Raw genomic sequence first — 21,108 nt, forward strand, 5'->3', positions numbered from 1 at the left:
TTCATAACTGTTTATGGAAGGAAATAGGGGTGTGATTTGGTGACTGAGTTAGATTCTTATGATGTGTCACATGTTTTTTTGCTGGGGAAGCATTTGGAGACACTCATGTGACTGGACTTAGATTGGAGATTTTAATAATGGAGACATAATGTTCGCCAGGCTTCCCAACATCTGAGAGTTATAGCAATACCGTCAGTCACATGAATCCATCGTAAGTTAGGGCATTGATTCTAGTGCTGTCATAAACCAGGAATGTTGGCTTTGGTTACTTTTAGAACCAGTTTCATCTGGATTTTCTGGGCATTTCCTCCCTCACGAAAACCATATTAGGCTAGGAAAGCTAGTCTCCTGCCTGGAAGTGATGACAGCTTTTCACCAACTTAGAAATTACAATTTTGGAAGCTATGGCTTTCCTTATGTTACCCTTTCCTAGCCTGTTACATTTAATTCCTTTAACCCAGAAGTGAGAGAGTCAAATCAAATGTTATGGAGGTGGATCATACAAGGAAAATACTAGGAAAAGATTATAATCCCTCAATAATGGATGTTAAAGAAGAAGGATGGGAGAGAACAAAGCTGTGTCCTTCCATTTTCCTAACTCCTTGTATTTCCCCACCAGAGAAGAAGGTAAGTTCCAGCTTGGTTAATGAGTGTCATGGTCTTTTTTTTTTTTTTTTTTCTGTCTGCTCCAAAGACAGTCATGCGAAACTAAATACTTAGCAACTCTCCAGCCTGGTACATATATAACACTGCACGCACACAAACACAAATGCTGTGCAAACCCGCTGTCTCCTTCCTTCTTAACACCCCTTCTCAGCATTTCTATCCCCGCCTCCCTCCGTTATCCAAAATTTCCAGCCGACTGCTAGAGCTGACTTCCGCAATCTTGATGGAATAAATCTAGCACCCCTAGTCATCCACCCACATTACGCACACTTCCTGGCTGAAAGGAACCATACACAGCCATCAGCAGGTAAGATTTTCAACTTTTTAGATCCTGTAGCCTCTCTTCCTTGCTAGTTCTTTGTTTTACAAGTATTTGAATTTAGTGAGTTGGGGAATAAAAATAAACTCACTAGGTGCTGCAGATGAAAATAGATGCCTTTGAATCCTTTCCTGGCCAAATGTGCCTAGAAATCGTAACGTTCCTTGTACGATTGTATGTATGTGAACATGGTTGAAAATAGAATTGATGGCGTGACCTTCAGAAGTAGCCTCATACAGTTTTCTGCTTTGGCCAGGGGAGCAAAAGAGTTAACTTGGAGGATTGGGGGGGAGGAGGAGTGTCTGAAAGTGATAGCTCAGTGCTTTCTACTCTGAGGCATCTCCCAAGTTCCGCTGTGTTTTGCAAGTCTGCAAAGATTGCACAAAAATGGACTATAGACTCAGAATTGTGCAAGTCCTGTGACTTGCTGCAGACAAGCAGTCCGATGCAGGAGATGAATCCGCTTCTGAGAAGCTGTGAATTTATTCAATATATAACATTGCTTTTCCACGCTACATTCTAACAAACCTTGGTCCTGAGGCTTTTTGTTTTATCAGCCAGTCACAGAGGTTTTTTATTGCTGGAAACAGAAATGAAACTTTGCTAAAACTTTGCTATTGACAGCATCTGGTTGAAATTAAGACCGCTTCCTGCCTAAGGAAGGGGAAGCATGAAAAAAGAGGAAGAAAGGCGTACATAGAGAGTGAAGAGATGGTAAACATGGATAATAGGAAATACAGGGAACTTTAAAATGTTCAAGGAGAAATGCATGTTTATTTTGGTGCAAAATTAAGAACCACATAGGGTTTTTTCACAAACCACATTTTCTGTGAACTTCTTGAAGATTCCTTGTACTGTTAATTTCCTTTCGCCTTTCCTGGCAAGATCTAGACAAAAAAGAAAAGAATGTCTCGAAAATTGATCAGGAAGCAAACAGCTGGGAATGTCTCCTTTGTGTATTCTCTAACCCCACTCCCACCTTGTCTGTGTCCATGCCTGCTGAGGACCCCAAAAGAGACAGATGGTGAGCCCATCCTGATTGTCCAGTTGCTACCTCATGTCTGATTGTACAAGTGTGTGGGCGCTAGTTGAATCTCCTTGGTCAAAATACTTGGAACCAAATGTGCCAGCATTCCAGACAAATCTAGTGCTCGCCTGTTTTTTGTTTTAGCGTATGAAAATCACCTTTAGTTTTCTGCTGTCCTCACAAAGGCAAGTTTCCCTCTGTTTTGTGATTCAGAGGAAAGGGTTCTTAACTTTGAGTTCATGTATCCTCTAGGATTATTGTTTGGACATGGATTTTTCAAGTAAGAGAGACTAATATATTAGCTCCTCAAAGGAGGCTATGACTCCTAGCCCCTTTCTGGGAATACCACTCCAGCTGTTTTCCTGATGCCAAGCAAGGTAAGCTAATTACCACCTTTCCTCAGGATGTGGGGACTCAAGGTTCTGCTGCTACCCGTGGTGAGTTTTGCTCTGCACCCTGAGGAAATACTGGACACCCAGTGGGAGCTATGGAAGAAGACCTACAGCAAGCAGTATAACAGCAAGGTGCCTGGGGACCTGGAGGGGAGCATGGCAGATGGGCTGGGACTTGAGATCTCCAGTCTTTGGCCGGTGCCGCGGCTCACCAGGCTAATCCTCCACCTGCGGCGCCGGCACACCGGGTTCTAGTCCCGGTCGGGGTGCTGGATTCTGTCCCGGTTGCCCCTCTTCCAGGCCAGCTCTCTGCTGTGGCCCGGGAGTGCAGTGGAGGATGGCCCAAGTGCTTGGGCCCTGTACCTGCATGGGAGACCAGGAGAAGCACCTGGCTCCTGCCTTCGGATCAGCGCGGTGCACCGGCCGCAGCATGGCGGCCATTGGAGGGTGAACTAACGGCAAAGGAAGACCTTTCTCTCTGTCTCTCTCTCACTGTCCACTCTGCCTGTCAGGAAAAAAAAAAAAAAAAAAGATCTCCAGTCTTGCTTCTTCCATACAAAAGTACTTTACTCCAACTAAGCAACCTTATCCCTGTTCTGTAACAGCATATGGTTTTCATTGCTGTGCCTCAACTCACTGAAACCAAGACCTGTCCTTCTGGGGCCAGTGTAGTATAGCAGGATAAGCCTCCACCTGTGATGCTGGCATCCCACTTAACAACCCAACTACCTGCTAATAAGCTTGGGAAAGCAGCAGAAGATGGCCCAAGTGCTTGGGTCTCTGCATCCACATGGGAGACCTGGAAGAAGCTCCTGGCTCCTGGTTTCAGCTTGGCCCAGCCCTGGTTGTTGCAGCCATCTGGGGAGCGAACCAGTGGATGGAAGATTCATATTCATTCTCATTCTCATTCTCTCTTTTCTCTCTTCTCTCTTTGGTCTCCCTCCCTCCCTCCCTTGCCCTTTCCCTTTCTTTCCCTCCCTCCCTCCCTCCCCTTTCTATCTCTGCCTTTCCAAAAAAAAAAAAAAAAAAAAGCTATCTTGTGTTTCTCTTTGGGAAAGTCTTCTCAAATGAGTACTATTAATAAATAAGCAGTTTCTCTATGTCTTTCCAGATGTTTATGTTGCATTATTTGTGTTAGTTTACATCTTTCTTTTTGCCTGATCATAATAATCCATGGTTAGTTCCCAAACTTGATTGTAAAATCTATAATTGTAAGTTTCAGCTTTCCTCCTAAAAACCTGCACAGTATTACCTATGTCATTTTGCACACAGTCTATGCAAGTACTGACTATGCTCTGTTTAGGTGGATGAAATCTCTCGGCGTTTAATTTGGGAAAAAAACCTGAAGCATATTTCTATCCATAACCTTGAAGCCTCTCTTGGTGTCCATACATATGAACTGGCCATGAACCACCTGGGGGACATGGTAAGTTGATCTTAGAGCCCTTGACCTACCTGCTGTTTTTGCCGTAGTTCCCTGCTGATGCCTGGATTCTTCCTTCTTTGTCTCAGACCAGTGAAGAGGTGGTTCAGAAGATGACTGGCCTCAAAGTACCCCCGTCTCGTTCCCACAGTAATGACACACTCTACATCCCTGACTGGGAGGGCAGAACCCCAGACTCCATCGACTATCGAAAGAAGGGATACGTTACTCCTGTCAAAAACCAGGTACTCTCCTTCTGGGTGTGGTCATCTAATCAGTATGACCCTTCTTTATTCTGCTGCTTTGTTCCTAATGTAGGAAGCCACCAGGCAGAGGGGAACAAGAGGTTGGGGTATGTCTCCTCATGCTAAGAGAATATAGCCTATTCCATTGTTCAGTTTATGGCCTGTTTTTATACATTTAGGTTAACAGTGTTGCAGTAAACATTCTTGTGTATACATTTTTGTGTACTATGCAGGTATTTAAGCAAAACAAATCCTACAGTTAAATTGATGTCACGGAGAATCCTTTCCAAAATGTTTTTACAGTCTTAAATTCTTAACCAGCATGAATATGCGAGTTTTCCCACAACCTTCACAACAAAGGATTGCATTAGTAAGCTGAATGATTGATTTAACATTCAACACAAGCTCCCTGCCACCCTTCCCCAGCAGCCTGCCAGGTACAGTGCTAGGCAGTAGAGATTCAAGATGACTCAAAACATGACCTCTATCCTCCTGAAATCCTTGATCTTAAAAAATAGAAATCATAGGAAAGAAAAAAATTACAATCTACCTAAACATAATAGCACTTTTGAGAGATTATTATATGTGAGAAATTTCTAAGTTCTTTAATCATCACAACAATTGCACTAAAATGTATCCCATTACTTACAGAAAAGGAAACAGAGACACAGGGAAATTTTAGTAATTTGTTCAAGGTCACACAGCTAGAGGGTGCAAAGCCAGGGTTAGATAATCCAGTAGAATCGCTGCTGAAGCAGATACTCCGCCCTGCTCTGCTTTACTGCAGCTTCTGGTAACAATAGCAATATCAACAATAGCAATAGAACCACGTAATAGGTGTTAGATGTAGGGGAACTTAAAGCTTCACAAGAAAGGTAACATTTGTGCCGGAATTTATAAAAGCGTAGAATTTTCTTAGGCAGGTAAAGATACAGATCGCGTGATCAGCAGTGACTGACAGCTTCTCTGTGTGCCTCTTAAGGGTCAGTGTGGTTCCTGTTGGGCTTTCAGCTCTGTGGGTGCCCTCGAGGGCCAGCTCAAGAAGAAGACTGGCAAACTCTTAAACCTGAGCCCCCAGAACCTGGTGGATTGTGTGTCTGAGAATTATGGCTGTGGAGGGGGCTACATGACCAATGCCTTCCAGTATGTGCAGAGGAACCGGGGCATTGACTCTGAAGATGCCTACCCCTACGTGGGACAGGTGAGACCGCCCCCTCCCCCCTGTCAGGCTCAGCTCTGTAGTGGCGCCTCCTTCCCTGCTTTGAAACTTGGTACTGAAACAGTTCCACAAACCTTGTATTTTGTTATCTTGTTCTGCTTTCTTTATTGGATAACTTACCACAATCTGAGAGAAATTTTGAGAGCTTAGGCTACTGTACATCCTATTTGCCTCTCTGCCTTAAAGAGCAAAATGTTTACAGTTCTGTATAACTTTCTGTCAAATTCTCCACTCCTGCAGCAAACCCATAGACCCATTACACTCCTTTTTTGAATCAGATGGCTTTATTTTATATGATTTCAGTGTGTGGGTTTGGGGAACATTTAAGCAAATTAGGGAAGTTAACATGCTAACATATAAAATGACAAGAAAAAAATGCTGCTTCATACTGTAATTTTAGAGATACAGCATTAACTCACTTCCTCTTACTTGATCCTTTTTTTTTTTTTTTTAAGATGTATTTATTTGTTTGAAAGGGTAAGAGAGAGAGAGACATACACAGAGATCTTCCATCACTGGTTCACTCCCCAAATAGCCACAATGGCCAGGCTGAAGCCAAGAGCCAGAGGCTGCTTCTGGGTCTCCCATGTGAATGCAGGACTCCAAGCTTTTGTTCCATCTTCCACTGCTTTCCCAGGTGTATTAGCAGGGAATTGGATTGGAAGTGGAGCAACTGGGACTCGAACTAGAGCCCATATGAGGTTCTAGCATCTCAGGCAGAGGCTTAATCCACTAGGCCTCAACTCCAAGCCCCCTACATGATCTTTAATAATAGGAAGATCTTCATTCTCTTAAAAGGAGGTGATCTGAAGTTTTAAAATATATGTATTTCTTATATATTACATATATAATATATAATACATAGATATATACATACTTAACACTGGTTATTAAAATAATATAGGACCTTTGTAATAGGAAGCATTGGAATAAGAACAGCAAGTTTGAAAATAAAAAAATGATCCTTAGGGCCGGCATTGTGACATAGTGGCTAAAGCTGCAGTCTGAGGTGCCAGCATCCCATATGTGCACCTGTTTGTGTCCTGGCTGCTCCACTTCTGATCACTTCCTTCTCAGAGCAACAGGGAAGGGGAGAGAGAGAGATCTTCCATATCTGCTGGTTCACTCCCCAAATGGCCATAATAACTGGGGCTGGCCACACTGATGCCAGGAGCCAGAAACTTCATCCTGGCCTTGCTCAAGTACTTGGGTCATCTGCTGCTGCTTTCCTAGGCACATAGCAGGAGGCTGGATCAGAAGCAGAATAGCCAGAACTCTGGTGTCCTGATATGGGATGCTGGATTGCAAGAGACAACTCAACCCCCTGCATCACAACACTAGCCCCAGGAATTTCTCTTTTCTTTCTTATTTCTCTTTCTCTCTCTTTAATTTATTTTTGTTAGGCAGAGGGCAGGGCCCTGTGAATACTCCCCTTCATTGGTTTACTCCTCAAATGTCCACAATGGCTAGGATTATCTGAGGCCAAAGCCAGAAGCCAGAAACTCATTCTAGGTCTCTCATGTGGGTGGCAAGAACCCATTACTTGTGCCATCACCACAGCCTCTGATGGGCTGCATTAGCATTAAACTAGAATCAAGACCCAGAGCCAGGAATTGAATACATGTGCTCTGATGTGGGATGTAGACATCTTAAGCACTAGGCTGAATGCCTGCCTCTGCAAGAATTCCTTAGTAGATAAAATGCCTTAGAACAGAATTGTCTGGGACTTAGGATAGATCATCTTCTCAACTTTATTATATTATGTCAAATTGTTTATCAAAGTGTTTGAAAAAATTTATATTCCCACCTGCAAGGTAAAAGAAATCCCATTGATTTACCTCTGGCCACTTACATTTCTTCATTTTTAAAAAAAAAAGATTGATTGATTTATTTCAAAGTCAGAGTTACACAGAGAGAGAAGGAGAGGCACAGAGAGAGAGAGAGAGAGGTCTTCCATCCGCTGGTTTACTCTCCAGTTGGCCACAATTGCAAGAGCTGCGCAGATCTGAAGCCAGGAGTTTCTTCCGGGTCTCCCTTGTAGGTGCAGGGGCCCAAGTTCTTGGACCATCTTCGACTGCTTTCCCAGGCCATAGCAGAGCACTGGATTGGAAGTGGAGCACCTGGGACTCAAACCAGCGCTCATATGGGATACTGCCACTGTAGTGGTGGCTTTACCCACTACACCACAGTGCCGACCCCTGCATTTCTTCTTGAATGAATTGAATGTTTATATATTTTGCATATTTTAATGAGTTGTTTTTCCTCTTACAGATTTTTTAGGAATTTAAAAAGATACTTGAAGGCTGGCGCCGTGGCTCACTAGGCTAATCCTCCACCTGCGGCGCCGGCACCCCGGGTTCTAGTCCCGGTCGGGGCGCCGGATTCTGTCCCGGTTGCCCCTCTTCCAGTCCAGCTCTCTGCTGTGGGCTGGGAGTGCAGTGGAGAATGGCCCAGGTCCTTGGGCCTTGCACCTGCATGGAAGACCAGGAGGAAGCACCTGGCTCCTGGCTTCGGATCAGTGCAGTGCGCCAGCCGCAACGCACCGACCGTAGCGGCCACTTGGGGGGTGAACCAACGGAAAAAGGAAGACCTTTCTCTCTGTCTGTCTCTCTCACTGTCTAACTCTGCCTGTCAAAAAAAAAAAATACTTGATACGAATATGTATGTTAAGTCAATGTTTGTCTTTTCATTCTATTTCCAATGCCATTCAATCCAGGGAAGTTACTCATTTGAATGCAGTAAAATTATTATTTTTTTACTTTGCAATTTAAGCCCTTAAAATTCAATAGCAGTGAGTTTTATTCATTCATGTTCAGTGATAAATAGATGTCTGCTGCAAAAAAAAAAGCTATTTAATCTGAATGACTGAACAATTTATTTTTTATGGATATTGAACAAACTATTTGGTAAAGTTATTTCAACACATCTTCATAACAATGACCACATCAAAATGGTATTTTATTTTGTAAATTTCATCTCATCATTCCATGTAAATGGTTTTTAAGATGTCAGTTGTACAAGTCAAAGGAAAGGGTGGTTGTACCTAGAAAAAATCTAATCTACTGTTCGTGTTGAGGAACAGGCTTTTTTTCAGACTATTTGTTAAACTCTTCACTTAGTATAGAGTTAATCATATATGTATTAAGTTAATTGAAAATGGATCTTAGTAAAAAATAAGAATGAGAATAGGAATAGGAGAGGGAAGAGGGAGGGTGTGAGTGGGAGGGTGGGTAGGTGGGAAGAATCACCATGTTCCTAAAGTTGTACTTATGTAATGCATGAAGTTTGTACTCCTTAAATAAAAGGTTTTTTGGTGGGAAACATATATAAAGTTAAGGGGGAAGTGAAAAAAAAGTCTAATCTACATATAATTTTCAGAACTGCTGGGTCCCACCAGGTGCATATGTGGCCTTTGGCTGCTTATATTAGGTGCAGTGTACTAAAGGTTTGCTTTAAAAATCTTTTTTTGAATTTTATTTCCAGAAATCTTTTCAGATTAGTTTTTTGATTCAGAATACATCAGGTCAATTGTTGAGACAGGCTGAGCAAAATATTTTATAACTTTTTGTTCTCATTTGATGTCAAAAATGAAACAAATCCTGATGATATATGCAAAAAACATATTTCACTGAATTGATTAATCCAGACAACCAATTTAAAAGTATATGTAAATATATTCAAGGAAAATAAATACTACCAGAAATAATAGTTGATTACTCATCTGTTGACAGCTTGTGTCATTTGTTTAGTACTACATTAATCAGTTTGTTGAGAAATAGTTTAATGCATAGCTCGGAGAACAAATAATTTAAATGAAAATAAGAAATATTTGAAAGTGTTTGACTTCTAATTTCTATTCTCTGCCTCCTCAAATGATCTCGTCAATATTTTTGAACAGTGTGGAGTAATTTTAATTTCTTTCTTTTTTTTTTTTTTTTTTTTGACAGGCAGAGTGGACAGTGAAAGAGAGAGACAGAGAGAAAGGTCTTCCTTTGCCGTTGGTTCACCCTCCAATGGCCGCCGCGGCCGGCGCGCTGCGGCCGGCGCACCGCGCTGATCCGATGGCAGGAGCCAGGAGCCAGGTGCTTTTCCTGGTCTCCCATGGGGTGCAGGGCCCAAGCACCTGGGCCATCCTCCACTGCACTCCCTGGCCACAGCAGAGAGCTGGCCTGGAAGAGGGGCAACCGGGACAGAATCCGGCGCCCCGACCGGGACTAGAACCCGGTGTGCCGGCGCCGCTAGGCGGAGGATTAGCCTAGTGAGCCGCGGCGCCGGCCCAATTTTAATTTCATTATCAGTTAAAGTGAGGAATTAGCCATATAAGACACATTTCTTTTTTTTTTTTTTTTTTTTTTTGACAGGGAGAGTGGACAGTGAGAGAGAGAGAGAGACAGAGAGAAAGGTCTTCCTTTGCCGTTGGTTCACCCTCCAATGGCCGGCGCACCGCGCTGATCCGATGGCAGGAGCCAGGTACTTATCCTGGTCTCCCAGGGGTGCAGGGCCCAAGCACTTGGGCCATCCTCCACTGCCCTCCCGGGCCACAGCAGAGAGCTGGCCTGGAAGAGGGGCAACCGGGACAGAATCCGGCGCCCCGACTGGGACTAGAACCCGGTGTGCCAGCGCCGCAAGGCGGAGGATTAGCCTACTGAGCCGCGGCGCTGGCCCTCTTTTTTTTTTTTTTTAACATTCTGAATCTTGGACAATTTTCTCTTGCATTACTTTACAATGTCTAAAGCAGTTACTATCCAAAGCTAAAAGAACGTCTCTCCCCAGATGAGCATGTGATGAGTAGAGGGAATTAAGTAAAGTCAAATTTTAAGAATACATTTGATAGGGTAATAGCTAAATAAGAACATTTTAAAAGAACTGTAATATAAGTTTAATTCAGTGATAATTCAGGTATGTTATTCTGACTTTAATGTACCATCTCATGATATTCTTCTGAGTTCATTCTCAAGATACTGTTTTAGTTATAAATGTGTACAATTTTTGTCACCATGAGGCATCAGCTGCCACATGGCAGGGAACAAAGAGATCCTGAGAAATTATTGAGGCAATGGACAGTTGTAACCTTAGAAAATCACATTAAATGCTGCCTTTGGGGCCAGCACTGTGGCGCAGTGGTTAAAGTCCTGGCCTGCAGTGCCATCATCCCATATGGGCTCTGGTTCCAGTCCCAGCTACTCCGCTCCTGAACCAGCTCCCAGCTAATGTGCCTGGGAAAGCAGCAGAGGATGGCTCAAGTCCTTGGGCCCCTGCACCCACGTGGTAGACCTAGAAGAAGCTCCTGGCTTCCAATCGGCTCAACTCTGGCCATTGCAGCCATTTGGGGAATGAACTAGTGGATGGAAGACCTCTCTCTCTCTCTCTCTCTCTCTCTCTCTCTCTTTAACTCTTTCAAATAAATAAATCTTAAAAAAAAAAGGCTTAAAAAAATGCTGCTCTTACTGTTTATATTTAAATAGTGTATTCTTGTAGATGTTATCTTAGTGTTTTTGAAGTGGCAGTCTATAGGAACATAAGTGCCAAAAACAATATACCACCTTGACATCAGCTGCCAGATTCCCTAACTGTGGCTTGGCAATGACACAAATTGTAACTTACCTGCTAAATACAATGTCGGAAGGTCACAGATTAAATTGCTAGTTATTAATCTATTTTAATGTCATCTTGCATGCTTTTATATTTTTCTGTGATGAGAGGACAAATGTCCATTCAAGACTGTCTCATACTAGCTTCTCTGATACAGATGCAAATGGCTCAGGTCCTCCTCTTAGCTCGCTTTAGCCTTTCCTTTCTGTCCACGCTGCAGCTGAGAGAAACTCTGCACTCTGAGGCATATACGTACTGCATGGTCAGAAGATGATTTATGCATTTTAAAAAATCTTAATTCAGAATTCTTTCCATACCCTGAAGAAATCCAACTATTTTCTCCTTTTAAAGTGTTCAGTTTTTCTTCTTGATTTCTGTCTTTAAGCCACCTGGAGTGAAGAGGAATAGATCCTCACTGGAGACTCCAGCTGGCTCCCTCTGTTAGTTCTCTGATGTGACTCAAAACATTGGTTGGATTCCTCACTTATCAACTCATCACTTGTTGCTTTGTCCTCGTTCTTTTACAACCTTGTTTTTTCCAGGATGAAAGTTGTATGTACAATCCGACTGGCAAGGCAGCCAAATGCAGAGGGTACAGAGAGATCCCTGAGGGGAATGAGAAAGCCCTGAAGAGGGCAGTGGCCCGAGTGGGACCCGTCTCTGTGGCCATTGATGCAAGCCTGACCTCCTTCCAGTTTTACAGTAAAGGTAAGTCATTCCTATAGAGCACTACTTGGGTGGTGTGGGCTTGAGGACTTCTCAGAGGGCCTGAGGGTCTTCAGCAGTCAGTTTCATTTTCAGACTGGGTCTGCCAGAGAGAAACTGGCAGCTCCACAGTGCAGAGCACCTCTGTTGTAAACCCTCCTGGTGGGGACACGTCACAGGGGAGCCAGAGGATGGCAGAGAACCTCATCTTAACAATTTCTTTCCTAGGTGTATATTATGATGAAAACTGCAGTAGTGACAATGTGAACCATGCGGTTTTGGCCGTGGGCTATGGAATCCAGAAGGGAAATAAGCACTGGATAATTAAGAACAGGTACTGATGGGAATGCTCACTTAGCCACTCACACTTGGAACATTCGAGCTCACCTCCAGCTTCCTTTCTTTCTCCCCAGTAAAGGGAAAGTTGTCACAGGCTTCCTGGCCAGAGCTTTGAATTCTGAAGCTAACATTCAGTGGCCAGACTTAGCGCATGAGTCAGGCAGCTGCTCCATGTGTAGGATGCTTAGTCACATATACACACAGATGAGCAGATGTCTGCCTTCTGTGATCTCAGCCCGGAATAACTAGCTGTTACATAAAGTTGCCCAGAGAACCAGCAGGAGCTTTGGAGTATTAGGGAATAGGAGAAGTTGGGGAAAAAGGACAAAAAGCTCATGAAAATAATATAGGAAGATAAATGAGGGCTCCAGAAACTTCATGGAAACATGGAATTAACAGATAAGTTTATTTTGTTGTAAGAAATTTTTGAAATCCATGCCATAATTTTCTCACATTATTTTTTTCCTAAGACTTTTAGTCTTCCAGTCTGTTCACTCATTTCCCTGGTAATCTCATCCACTCTCAGTTTCTTCTGTCTCTCCTAGGGGTTTACTCCCAAGTCACAATCATCAGCTTCAGCCTCTCTTGCCTTTTTCTTATGCTGTAGACTTATATTTTTAAGATTAATTTTCTCAAAATACAACTCTGATCATATCATTCTCCACTCAAAAAACCTTCACTGGCTGCTCCATTATGGTTGAGCCACAGAGTAAAGGGCAGACTTCAGCTTTGCAGTCAAGGTACTTCCACCTTATCTCACTCCACCCTTCCAGGCAAATCTCCCGCTATTCCTGCCAGGCACCCTGCATTTCAGCCATGTGACCCTAATATGTTAATGCTTTCCTGCCTCTGTTGTCTCATTTCATACCCTCCACTGAGATCCCATTTCCACAAGTCCAAATCCTACCCAGCCTTTGGGCTACCTCCTCTTATATCAAGGACTCTCCCGCTTTTGAGACCTGTAGCATAATACCTTCTCTCCACTTCTTGACTTTTAACTCTCTTTTAAAAAAATATTTATTTATTTATTTAAAAAGCAGAATTACAGAGAGGCAGAGGCAGAGAGAGAGAGAGAGATCTTCTATCCACTGGTTCATTCCCCAAATGGCCACAATGGCCAGAGCTGGGGTGATCCAAAGCCAGGAGCCTGGAGCTTCTTCCAAGTCTCCTACATTGGTACAGGGGCCCAGTGACTTGGAAATCTTCTACTGCTTTCTCAAGCCATAGCAGTCAGCTGGATCAGAAGTGGAGCATCCGGGAGTCGAACCAGCGCCAATATGGGATGCCGGCACTACAGGTGGCAGCTTTACTGGCTGTGCCACAGTGCTGGCCCCATTGACTTTTAACTCCTTAAATGTAAAAAGCATCGTACTCTTTTATGCAAACCATCAGTATGTAGCATATACTCAGTGTTTTAATGAATAAATAAACTGAGGGTACTAAGAATTTTTCTTGATTGGTCCTACAGCTGGGGAGAAAGCTGGGGAAACAAAGGCTATATCCTCATGGCTCGGAATAAGAACAACGCCTGTGGCATTGCCAACCTGGCCAGCTTCCCTAAGATGTGAATCCAGCCAGCCAAACCCATCCTGCTCTTCCCATCTTCTACAATGATGCAGTGGAATGATACTTGTTGGTAGGGAGTTGGTGTGCCACTCTTGAAGTAAATGGGGTGTTCCTGATTGTTTGGTTTCCCCATTTGTTTGTGCCTGAAGTGATACCCCTACCTCTTTCCTTCTCTCCACCAAGGCCTTTTTCTTTGTGGCCACAGCAAGAATTCCCCTGACAAAGTGTGTACTCTTAGTTTTAAGAGAGATGACCACAGCCTGACCTGACTATGTTATCCTGAGGCTGATATGCAAATAGAGGCCAGAGATCTTCAAGTAGGCTAGATTCTCATTGACTGGGACTAGGTAGCCTTAACCACCCTAGAGGACTAATGTCATCTCACTTCTCAGGTTTCAAGTTTCCTTTCTTTTAATCTTTAATGTGGAAATCTCTGTGTTTTCCCCTCTGATTCACAAGTTTATTCATAAGTCTTTAGTACAAGTTTACAAGATACAAGAAATATGTATACTTTTTCCTTTGTTGTATTTTTGAAATAAAGTATTAATCTCTTGTCTACAACTTAATAAACATGTAGTACATGTTCATTCTATGTTGGATACTGTGCTAGGTGCTAGAGACAACAAGATGAATAAAACATGTTCTCTGGAGAGACGTACACAGTTCATCCCAATTCATTTGGTCATTCTGTCAACCATTTATTAAGTGCTGATAACCACTTTTAATAACCAACATTTAACAAGAATTACACTAAGTTTCTGGAATTAAGTGGATGTAAGGAGCTCTCAGTATCCCAGGCCTGTGAGGGGACCAGATTAAATGACATGTTTATATGGTCCTTTTTTTTTTTTTTTAAGATCTATTTATTTTTTTTTACAATTTTTTTTTAAGATTTATTTATTATTTATTTGAAAGTCAAGAGTTACACACAGAGAGAAGGAGAGGCAGAGAGAGAGAGAGAGAGAGGTCTTCCATCCGCTGGTTTTCTCCCCAATTGGCTGCAACGGTCGGTGCTGCACCAATCCAAAGCCAGGAGCCAGGATCTTTTTCTGGGTCTCCCACAAGGGTGCAAGGACCCAAAGATTTGGGCCATTTTACACTGCTTTCCCAGGCTATAGAAGAAAGCTGGATTGGAAGTGGAGCAGCTGGGTCTTGAACCGGTGCCCATATGGGATGCTGGCACTGCAGGTGGTGGCTTAACTCGCTATGCCACAGCGCCAGCCCCAAGATCTATTTATTTTGAAAGGCAGAATTACAGAGAGGAGAGAGAGAGTGAGCAAGCAACCAACAGATCTTCCATCAGCTGGTTCATTCTCCAATGGGCCACAGCGTCCAGGGCTGGGCTAGGTTGCAATCAAGAGTCTGGAACTCCATCTGGGTGTTCCATGTCATCTTTCAGTGCTTTTCTAGGCACATCAGCAGGAAACTGGATCAGAAGCGGTACATCTAGGACACTAACCAGCATCTGTATGGGGTACACCTGCTATGCCACAGTGCCATTCTTAAGCAATCAATTCTTTTTTTTTCTTTCTTTCTTTTAAGATGTATTTATTTATTTGAAAGGCAGAGTTACAGAGAGGCAGAGAGAGAAGTCTTCCCTCACTGGTTCACTCCCCAAATGGCCGCAACAGGAGCTGAGCTGATCTGAACCCAGGAGCTTCTCCACGTCTCCCACCCTGGTGCAGGGATCCAGAGACTTGGCCATCTTCTACTGCTTTCTCAGGCCATGGCAGAGAGCTGGATTGGAAGTGGAGCTGCTGGGACTCAAACTGGCGCCCATATGGATGCCAGCACTGCAGGCAACAGCTTTACCCACTATACCACAGCACCAGCCCCAACCCATCAATTTTTAGTGGGATTTTCTTCATTGAGAATAGGACTTTAAGAGCTGCTAATGGGCAAAGAAGGGTGGGTGCACATCAGTCTGCAGGTTTGAGGTGAATGAAGGCACAGAGCTATGTGGTGAGATGGCTCACTAAAGAGTTCAAAGGCATACGTGGTGGGGCTGAGAAAAGCAGATTGGAAATGAATCTTGGAGGACCTTGAGTGCCCAGTACGTCCTAAGAAAACCATCCTTTATTTTGTAGACATGGGTGTTTAGTAGGCATCAGATATTTTTGACCAGAAGACATGTTCAGATCTATAGTTTAGCAATACTCCTCTGACAGTGGAATAAAGAACAAACAAAAATGAACAAAATGGAGACACAAGAGATTGGAGGAAAGTCAGCATTTAGGTGGCATTACACATACCCTAATGCTTCTCAAAGAAAGGATACTTCACAAAAGACTAACTCCAGAATTTATAGCACTCGAAGTCAGTGAGTTTGGCAGATGCAGATAGAGAACGTAGGAAATAATCTAGACCCAACAAATGGTGTTTCACATGTGTAGGCTTGTGAGATCATGCACATTCAGTAACCACATATATTAAAAATTTATTTAGTTGTTTCACTCCCTAAATGCTCATGATGGTTGGGCCACAGCCAGGATCCAGGAACTCAATCCAGGTCTCCCACTTGGGTGGCAAGAACCCAGTCACTTGAGCCATCATTGCTGCTTGCCAGGGTCTGGATTAGCAGGAAGCTGGGATCAGGAGCCAGAGCCAGGGGTCAAACCCAGGCCCTTCAATGTGGGTTGCAGGTGTCCTAACAAATAAGCCAAACACCTGCTCCTATAAGTATTTTTTGTTGAGATTTGAAAGAACCAAAGACAAACTAGAGGGATATCTGAATCCTTAAAAGATGAATCTCACAGTTTTGTTACTTTGATCTGGAATTTTTCCTCCCTTTTGCCTAGAAGGATTTATTTTTGTGTATATATGGGAGTAACAAATTAAATCCATTCCTAAATGTTTTGTGGGTTTACTTTTAGTTTTTTTTTTTTTATTCTAGTCCATTAATATGTACTTGAGCAGTATCACATTTAATTAATGGAGCGCTATGAATTTTTTTTTTTTTTTTTGCACATCCTACACTGTAGCCATCTTTTTTTTTTTTTTTTGGACAGAGTTAGACAGTGAGAGAGAGAGAGACAGAGAGAAAGGTCTTCCTTCCGTTGGTTCACCTCCCAAATGGCCGCGATGGATGGAGCTGCGCTGATCCAAAGCCAGGAGCCAGGAGCTTCTTCCTGGTCTCCCAGGGGCCCAAGCACTTGGGCCATCCTGCACTGCACTCCTGGGCCACAGCAGAGAGCTGGACTGGAAGAGGAGCAACCAGGGCAGAACCGGCGCCCCAACTGGAACTAGAACCCAGGGTGCCAGTGCCGCAGGCGGAGGATTAGCCTAGTGAGCTGGGGCGCCAGTCAGCCATATATTTTTTAAAATTAATTTTTATTTATTTGAAAGGCAGAGTTAGAGAGAGAGACAGAGTGAAAGAGATCATCCATCCATTGCTTCACTCCCTAAATGGCTGTAATGGCTGGGGCTGGACCAGGCTGAATCCAGGAGCCAGGAGTTTCATCCAGATCTCCCACATGGGTTCAGGGACCCAAGCACCTGGGCCATCTTCCACTGCTTTCCCAGGCACATTAGGGAGCCGGATCAGATGTGGAGCAGCCAGGACTTGAACCGATGCTCATATGGGATGCTGGCATTGCAGGCCAGTTACAACCTGCTACACCATAACACCATTCCCTTTGAAGTATTTTAAAATCGAGTAGTCATCACTTTGCTTTTCTAGAATTTTTCTTTGATATTTTTACTTTTTATTTTTCTAAATGGTATTTAGAATCAGCTTGTTAACCTATCAGAAATCTTGCTAATATTTTTATTTCGATCACATTAAATTTTTATCCTAATTTAGGGAAAACCGACCTCTTTGAACCAATGCATATTCTTAAGAATAAGAAATACCTTATGTTTTCTTCAAGTATTATTTTTTTTAAAGATTTATTTATTTATTTGAAAGTCAGAGTTACACAGAGAGAGGAGAGGCAGAGAGAGAGAGAGGTCTTCCATCCGATGGTTCACTCCCCAGATGGCCGCAATGCCCGGAGCTGTGCCGATCTGAAGCCAGGAGCCAGGAGCCTCTTCCGGGTCTCCCACATGGGTGCAGGGGCCCAAGAACTTGGGCCATCTTCTGCTTTCCCAGGCCATAGCAGAGAGCTGGACAGGAAGTGGAGCAGCCGGGTCTCAAACTGGCACCCATATGGGATGCCAGCGCTTCAGGCCAGGGCTTTAACACATTGCATCACAGTGCCGGCCCTTCTTCAATATGTTTATAAACTCTTTTCATAGATCTTGCTAAGCATTTTTCTAGGAAGTTTACCTTTTTAAAGATTTGTTTATTTGAAAGAGTTACAGAGAGAGGTAGAGACGGGGTGGGGGGGAGTCTTCCATCCGCTGGTTCACTCCTGAAATGGCTGCAATGGCTGGAGCTGTGCCGATCAGAAGCCAGGAGCTGTTTCTGGGGCCCATGCACTTGGGTCATCTTCTAGTGCTTTCCCAGACCATAGCAGAGAGCAGGTTCAGAAGAGGAGCAGTCAGGACTTGAACCGGCACCCACATGGGATGCCAACGCTGTAGACCTGGGCTTTAACCCATTGTGCCACAGCACCAGCCCCTGTACAATAACAAGTATAGTTAACAAGTATAACTAACATTGAATTTGCTATGCAACCACACATGTTAAGTGCTATACACTCTGTACCCTAAGGTCCGCATTTTATAGCTTCCCCCACGGTAAGCTACCTAGCATGTGGCTGAGCCAGGACTCACAGCTGGGTTGCATAGTTTTTTTTTTTTTTTAAATACATTATTATTTTTAATTTTCTCCTGTGGACCGTTTTGCACACCTTAAACAGAGAAAGGAGTACTGTGAAGCCCCATGTCCTCATCCCACCTCAACAATTATCAACATTTTGATCTTTTCCCATCTATCCCTCCCCCATTTAAAAAATATTTTAAAGCAAATCTCAGGTATCATTTAATTCATAAATACGTCATTATATATATATATTCCTAGCTGAGTGATTTTTTAAAATGTAACTGCAGTGTCATTAGCACACCTAACAGTTGACAGCTGTTTCTCAATAGCATTTAAGCCACTTCTCCAGTTGTTTAAAGTTGACTTTTCACTGTTCATGCAGATCAGAATCCAGTTTTACACACTGCATTTGGTTATGAAGTACACTACATTCTTTAGCGGCAGCTTCTTCTGCCCCCAGCCTCCCTTCTTGTCATTGACTTCGTGGATTAACTGGGATTTGTCCAGTAGCGAATGTCCCACACTCTGGATCTGGCTGATCGCTTCTGCTTTTCTGGATCCAAGGTTCAGACGCTCTCCACTACTACAAGATACCTTGTCTCTGCGTCCTTCATAGAATGAGAAGGAGAGGAAAACATACAGTTTTCCTTTGAACCTGTGGTTCCACAGGCGTTACTGAAATCCCAGTCTTATGTGATATGTCCTTTTGGCTGGACTTTGAAGCTCGGCCAGGGAGAGGCCATTAGGATCATCCGTGGGCTGTGTGATACTTAGAAGCCAGGTTTGTCAAGGACTACGGGAACTTGCTGCTTCACCTCTGGGTCCTGATAGCCTCGAGTCTGGTTTCCTGAGACTCTCAATGGATTTGACAAAGATGCTGTGCTTTCACAATGACAAGCTCTTCAACAGGAGTACTTCAGAAATTCATGGAAAATAGAATTAAAAGATAAGTTCATTTTTGTGCAGAAAAATTTGAAATCCATGAATAGTTACTTCATAATATACAGTTCCCATGAACTCTTTGAAGACTCCTCATATGTGTAAAATTCTGACGTATCCTGCAATATAGATGAACCTTGAAAACATAACTGAAGAAGAAATACAAATGACAAATATTGTGCTTCCATTTACATGAGGTGTTTAGATTAGGCAAATGCGTAGAGGCAGAAAGTACGAAACAGGTTACCAGCGGGTGGGAGGGGATGGAACTGGGGAGACATTGCTTAGTGGGTACATAGATTCTTTTTGGGGTGATAAAAAGTTCTACGTGGGAGAGGTTTGGGTGTGTGAGGGCAAGGCATAGATTGAACTCTGTACCATCTGCTCTACTTTGCTGTGAATCTAAAACTGCTCCAAAAAGCCTTCTGGAAATAGTGGTGATGGTCATCTAACATTGTAAATAGATTTATGCACTGAATTATGTACTTGAAATGGTTAAAATGCTGAATTGTATGTATATTTTACCACAATTAAGACATTGTAAAATAAAGAGAAATTCCAGCAACTCTTCAAAGCTTTGTTGTCCAGCTGTGTGATTTTAATTAAACATTGCTCAATCACTATTTTGTTATTCTTGTCTTTACTTCTCTTAGGGCCCAGATTAGCAAATCCTGTCCCTCCCTCTTCAAAATATATGAATCTGGCTACTTCTCTCTACCTCCACCATGACCAGCCATTTAAGTCCCCGTCATTTCACCACTCGGCTTTTTTTTTTTTTTTTTAATTAAAGATTTACTTATTTATTTGAAAGGCAGAGTTACAGAGAAGGAGAGGCAGAGGCAGAGAGAGAGAGAGATCTTCCAGCCACTGATTCACTCCCCAAATGGCTGCAACCGCCAGGGTTGGGTCAGGCAGAAGCCAGGAGTCAGGAGCTCCTTCTGGGTCTCCCATGTGGGTTCAGGGGCCCAAGGACTTGGGCCATCTTCTACTGCTTTCCCAGACATTAGCAGAGAGCTGAATCAGAGGTGGAGACTCTGTTCTCTGTATGGCGCATTTCCATACTCCCTGTACAAAGTCCTGCCATTGCACTTGCATTTAACACATGTGAAATATTGGCAGGGCTGGCACTACGGCCTGGGAGGTTAAGCCTCCTCCTGCGGTGCTAGAATCCCATATGGGCACCAGTTCGAGTCCTGGCTGTTCCACTTCCCATCTGGCTCCCTGCTTATACAACTGGGAAAGCAGCAGAGGATGGTCCAGGTGCTTGGGCCCATACATCACATGAAAGACCCAGAAGAAGCTCCTGGCACCTGGCTTTGGATCTGTCTACCTCTGGCTGTTGTAGCCATTTGGGGAGTGAACCAGTGGATGGAAGACTATTCTCTCCCTGTCTCTTCCTCTGTCTGTAACAGCCTCTCAAGTAAATTAAAAAAAAAAAAAAAAAGTATCTGCCGTATGTCAGGAACTACTCCAGAGACTGAGCAGTGACAAAAAATCGAGGGTCTCATGGAACTTCTGTTTTAGTGAATTTAGAATATAACAAAATTCCTAAGTGGCCTACAGTATGATCTGGGCCCAAGCTACCTCTCTGACTTAAATTTTAGCTCATGGTCCTATGGAGGGTGGTTATCTAAACAAAATTGTAATTATGTTGGAAATGAAGTAAGGCGAGAGTGATTGTTGGTTTAAAAAATGTTTATGCCTATATAAAAGAGTACTTAGCAAGACTTCTCCCCAATGAGAGACAACCCAAGACTTGAACTGGTTACTGTGTGTAGCTCTAAGACCAGGATTTCTGGCTGACGTAGTCTTCCCTCAGTTTGGATAAGTTTCCTTAAGGCCTGGAAACCTATGGCTGACTTACTTGTATCTGGCACAACTAAATATTAACAACAAGAAGAGAGTAACTGCAGTGAAAACTAATGCTAGAAAGAGGATCAGACTGGAAAAGAGCACATACCGTATACTCCA

The 21,108-nt window shown here is 43.3% G+C and overlaps 1 protein-coding gene across 2 annotated transcripts; it reads left to right on the top strand.

Moving 5' to 3' along the window:
• Positions 1-78: 78 nt before the first annotated feature.
• Positions 79-14,080, top strand: CTSK (cathepsin K). Of its 2 annotated transcripts, none has more exons than XM_017345490.3 (8): positions 79-627; positions 2,416-2,536; positions 3,708-3,830; positions 3,917-4,072; positions 5,055-5,273; positions 11,426-11,591; positions 11,817-11,922; positions 13,396-14,063. In XM_017345490.3, exons 2-8 carry the CDS (start codon positions 2,417-2,419, stop codon positions 13,493-13,495), a joined length of 990 nt encoding a protein of 329 aa, XP_017200979.1. In that variant the 5' UTR covers positions 79-627; position 2,416; the 3' UTR covers positions 13,496-14,063.
• Positions 14,081-21,108: the final 7,028 nt, after the last annotated feature.

This window comes from Oryctolagus cuniculus, chromosome 7, assembly GCF_051225735.1.
Source record: "Oryctolagus cuniculus isolate XC-2025 breed Fujian yellow rabbit chromosome 7, ASM5122573v1, whole genome shotgun sequence".
NCBI classification, from domain to species: Eukaryota; Metazoa; Chordata; class Mammalia; order Lagomorpha; family Leporidae; genus Oryctolagus; species Oryctolagus cuniculus.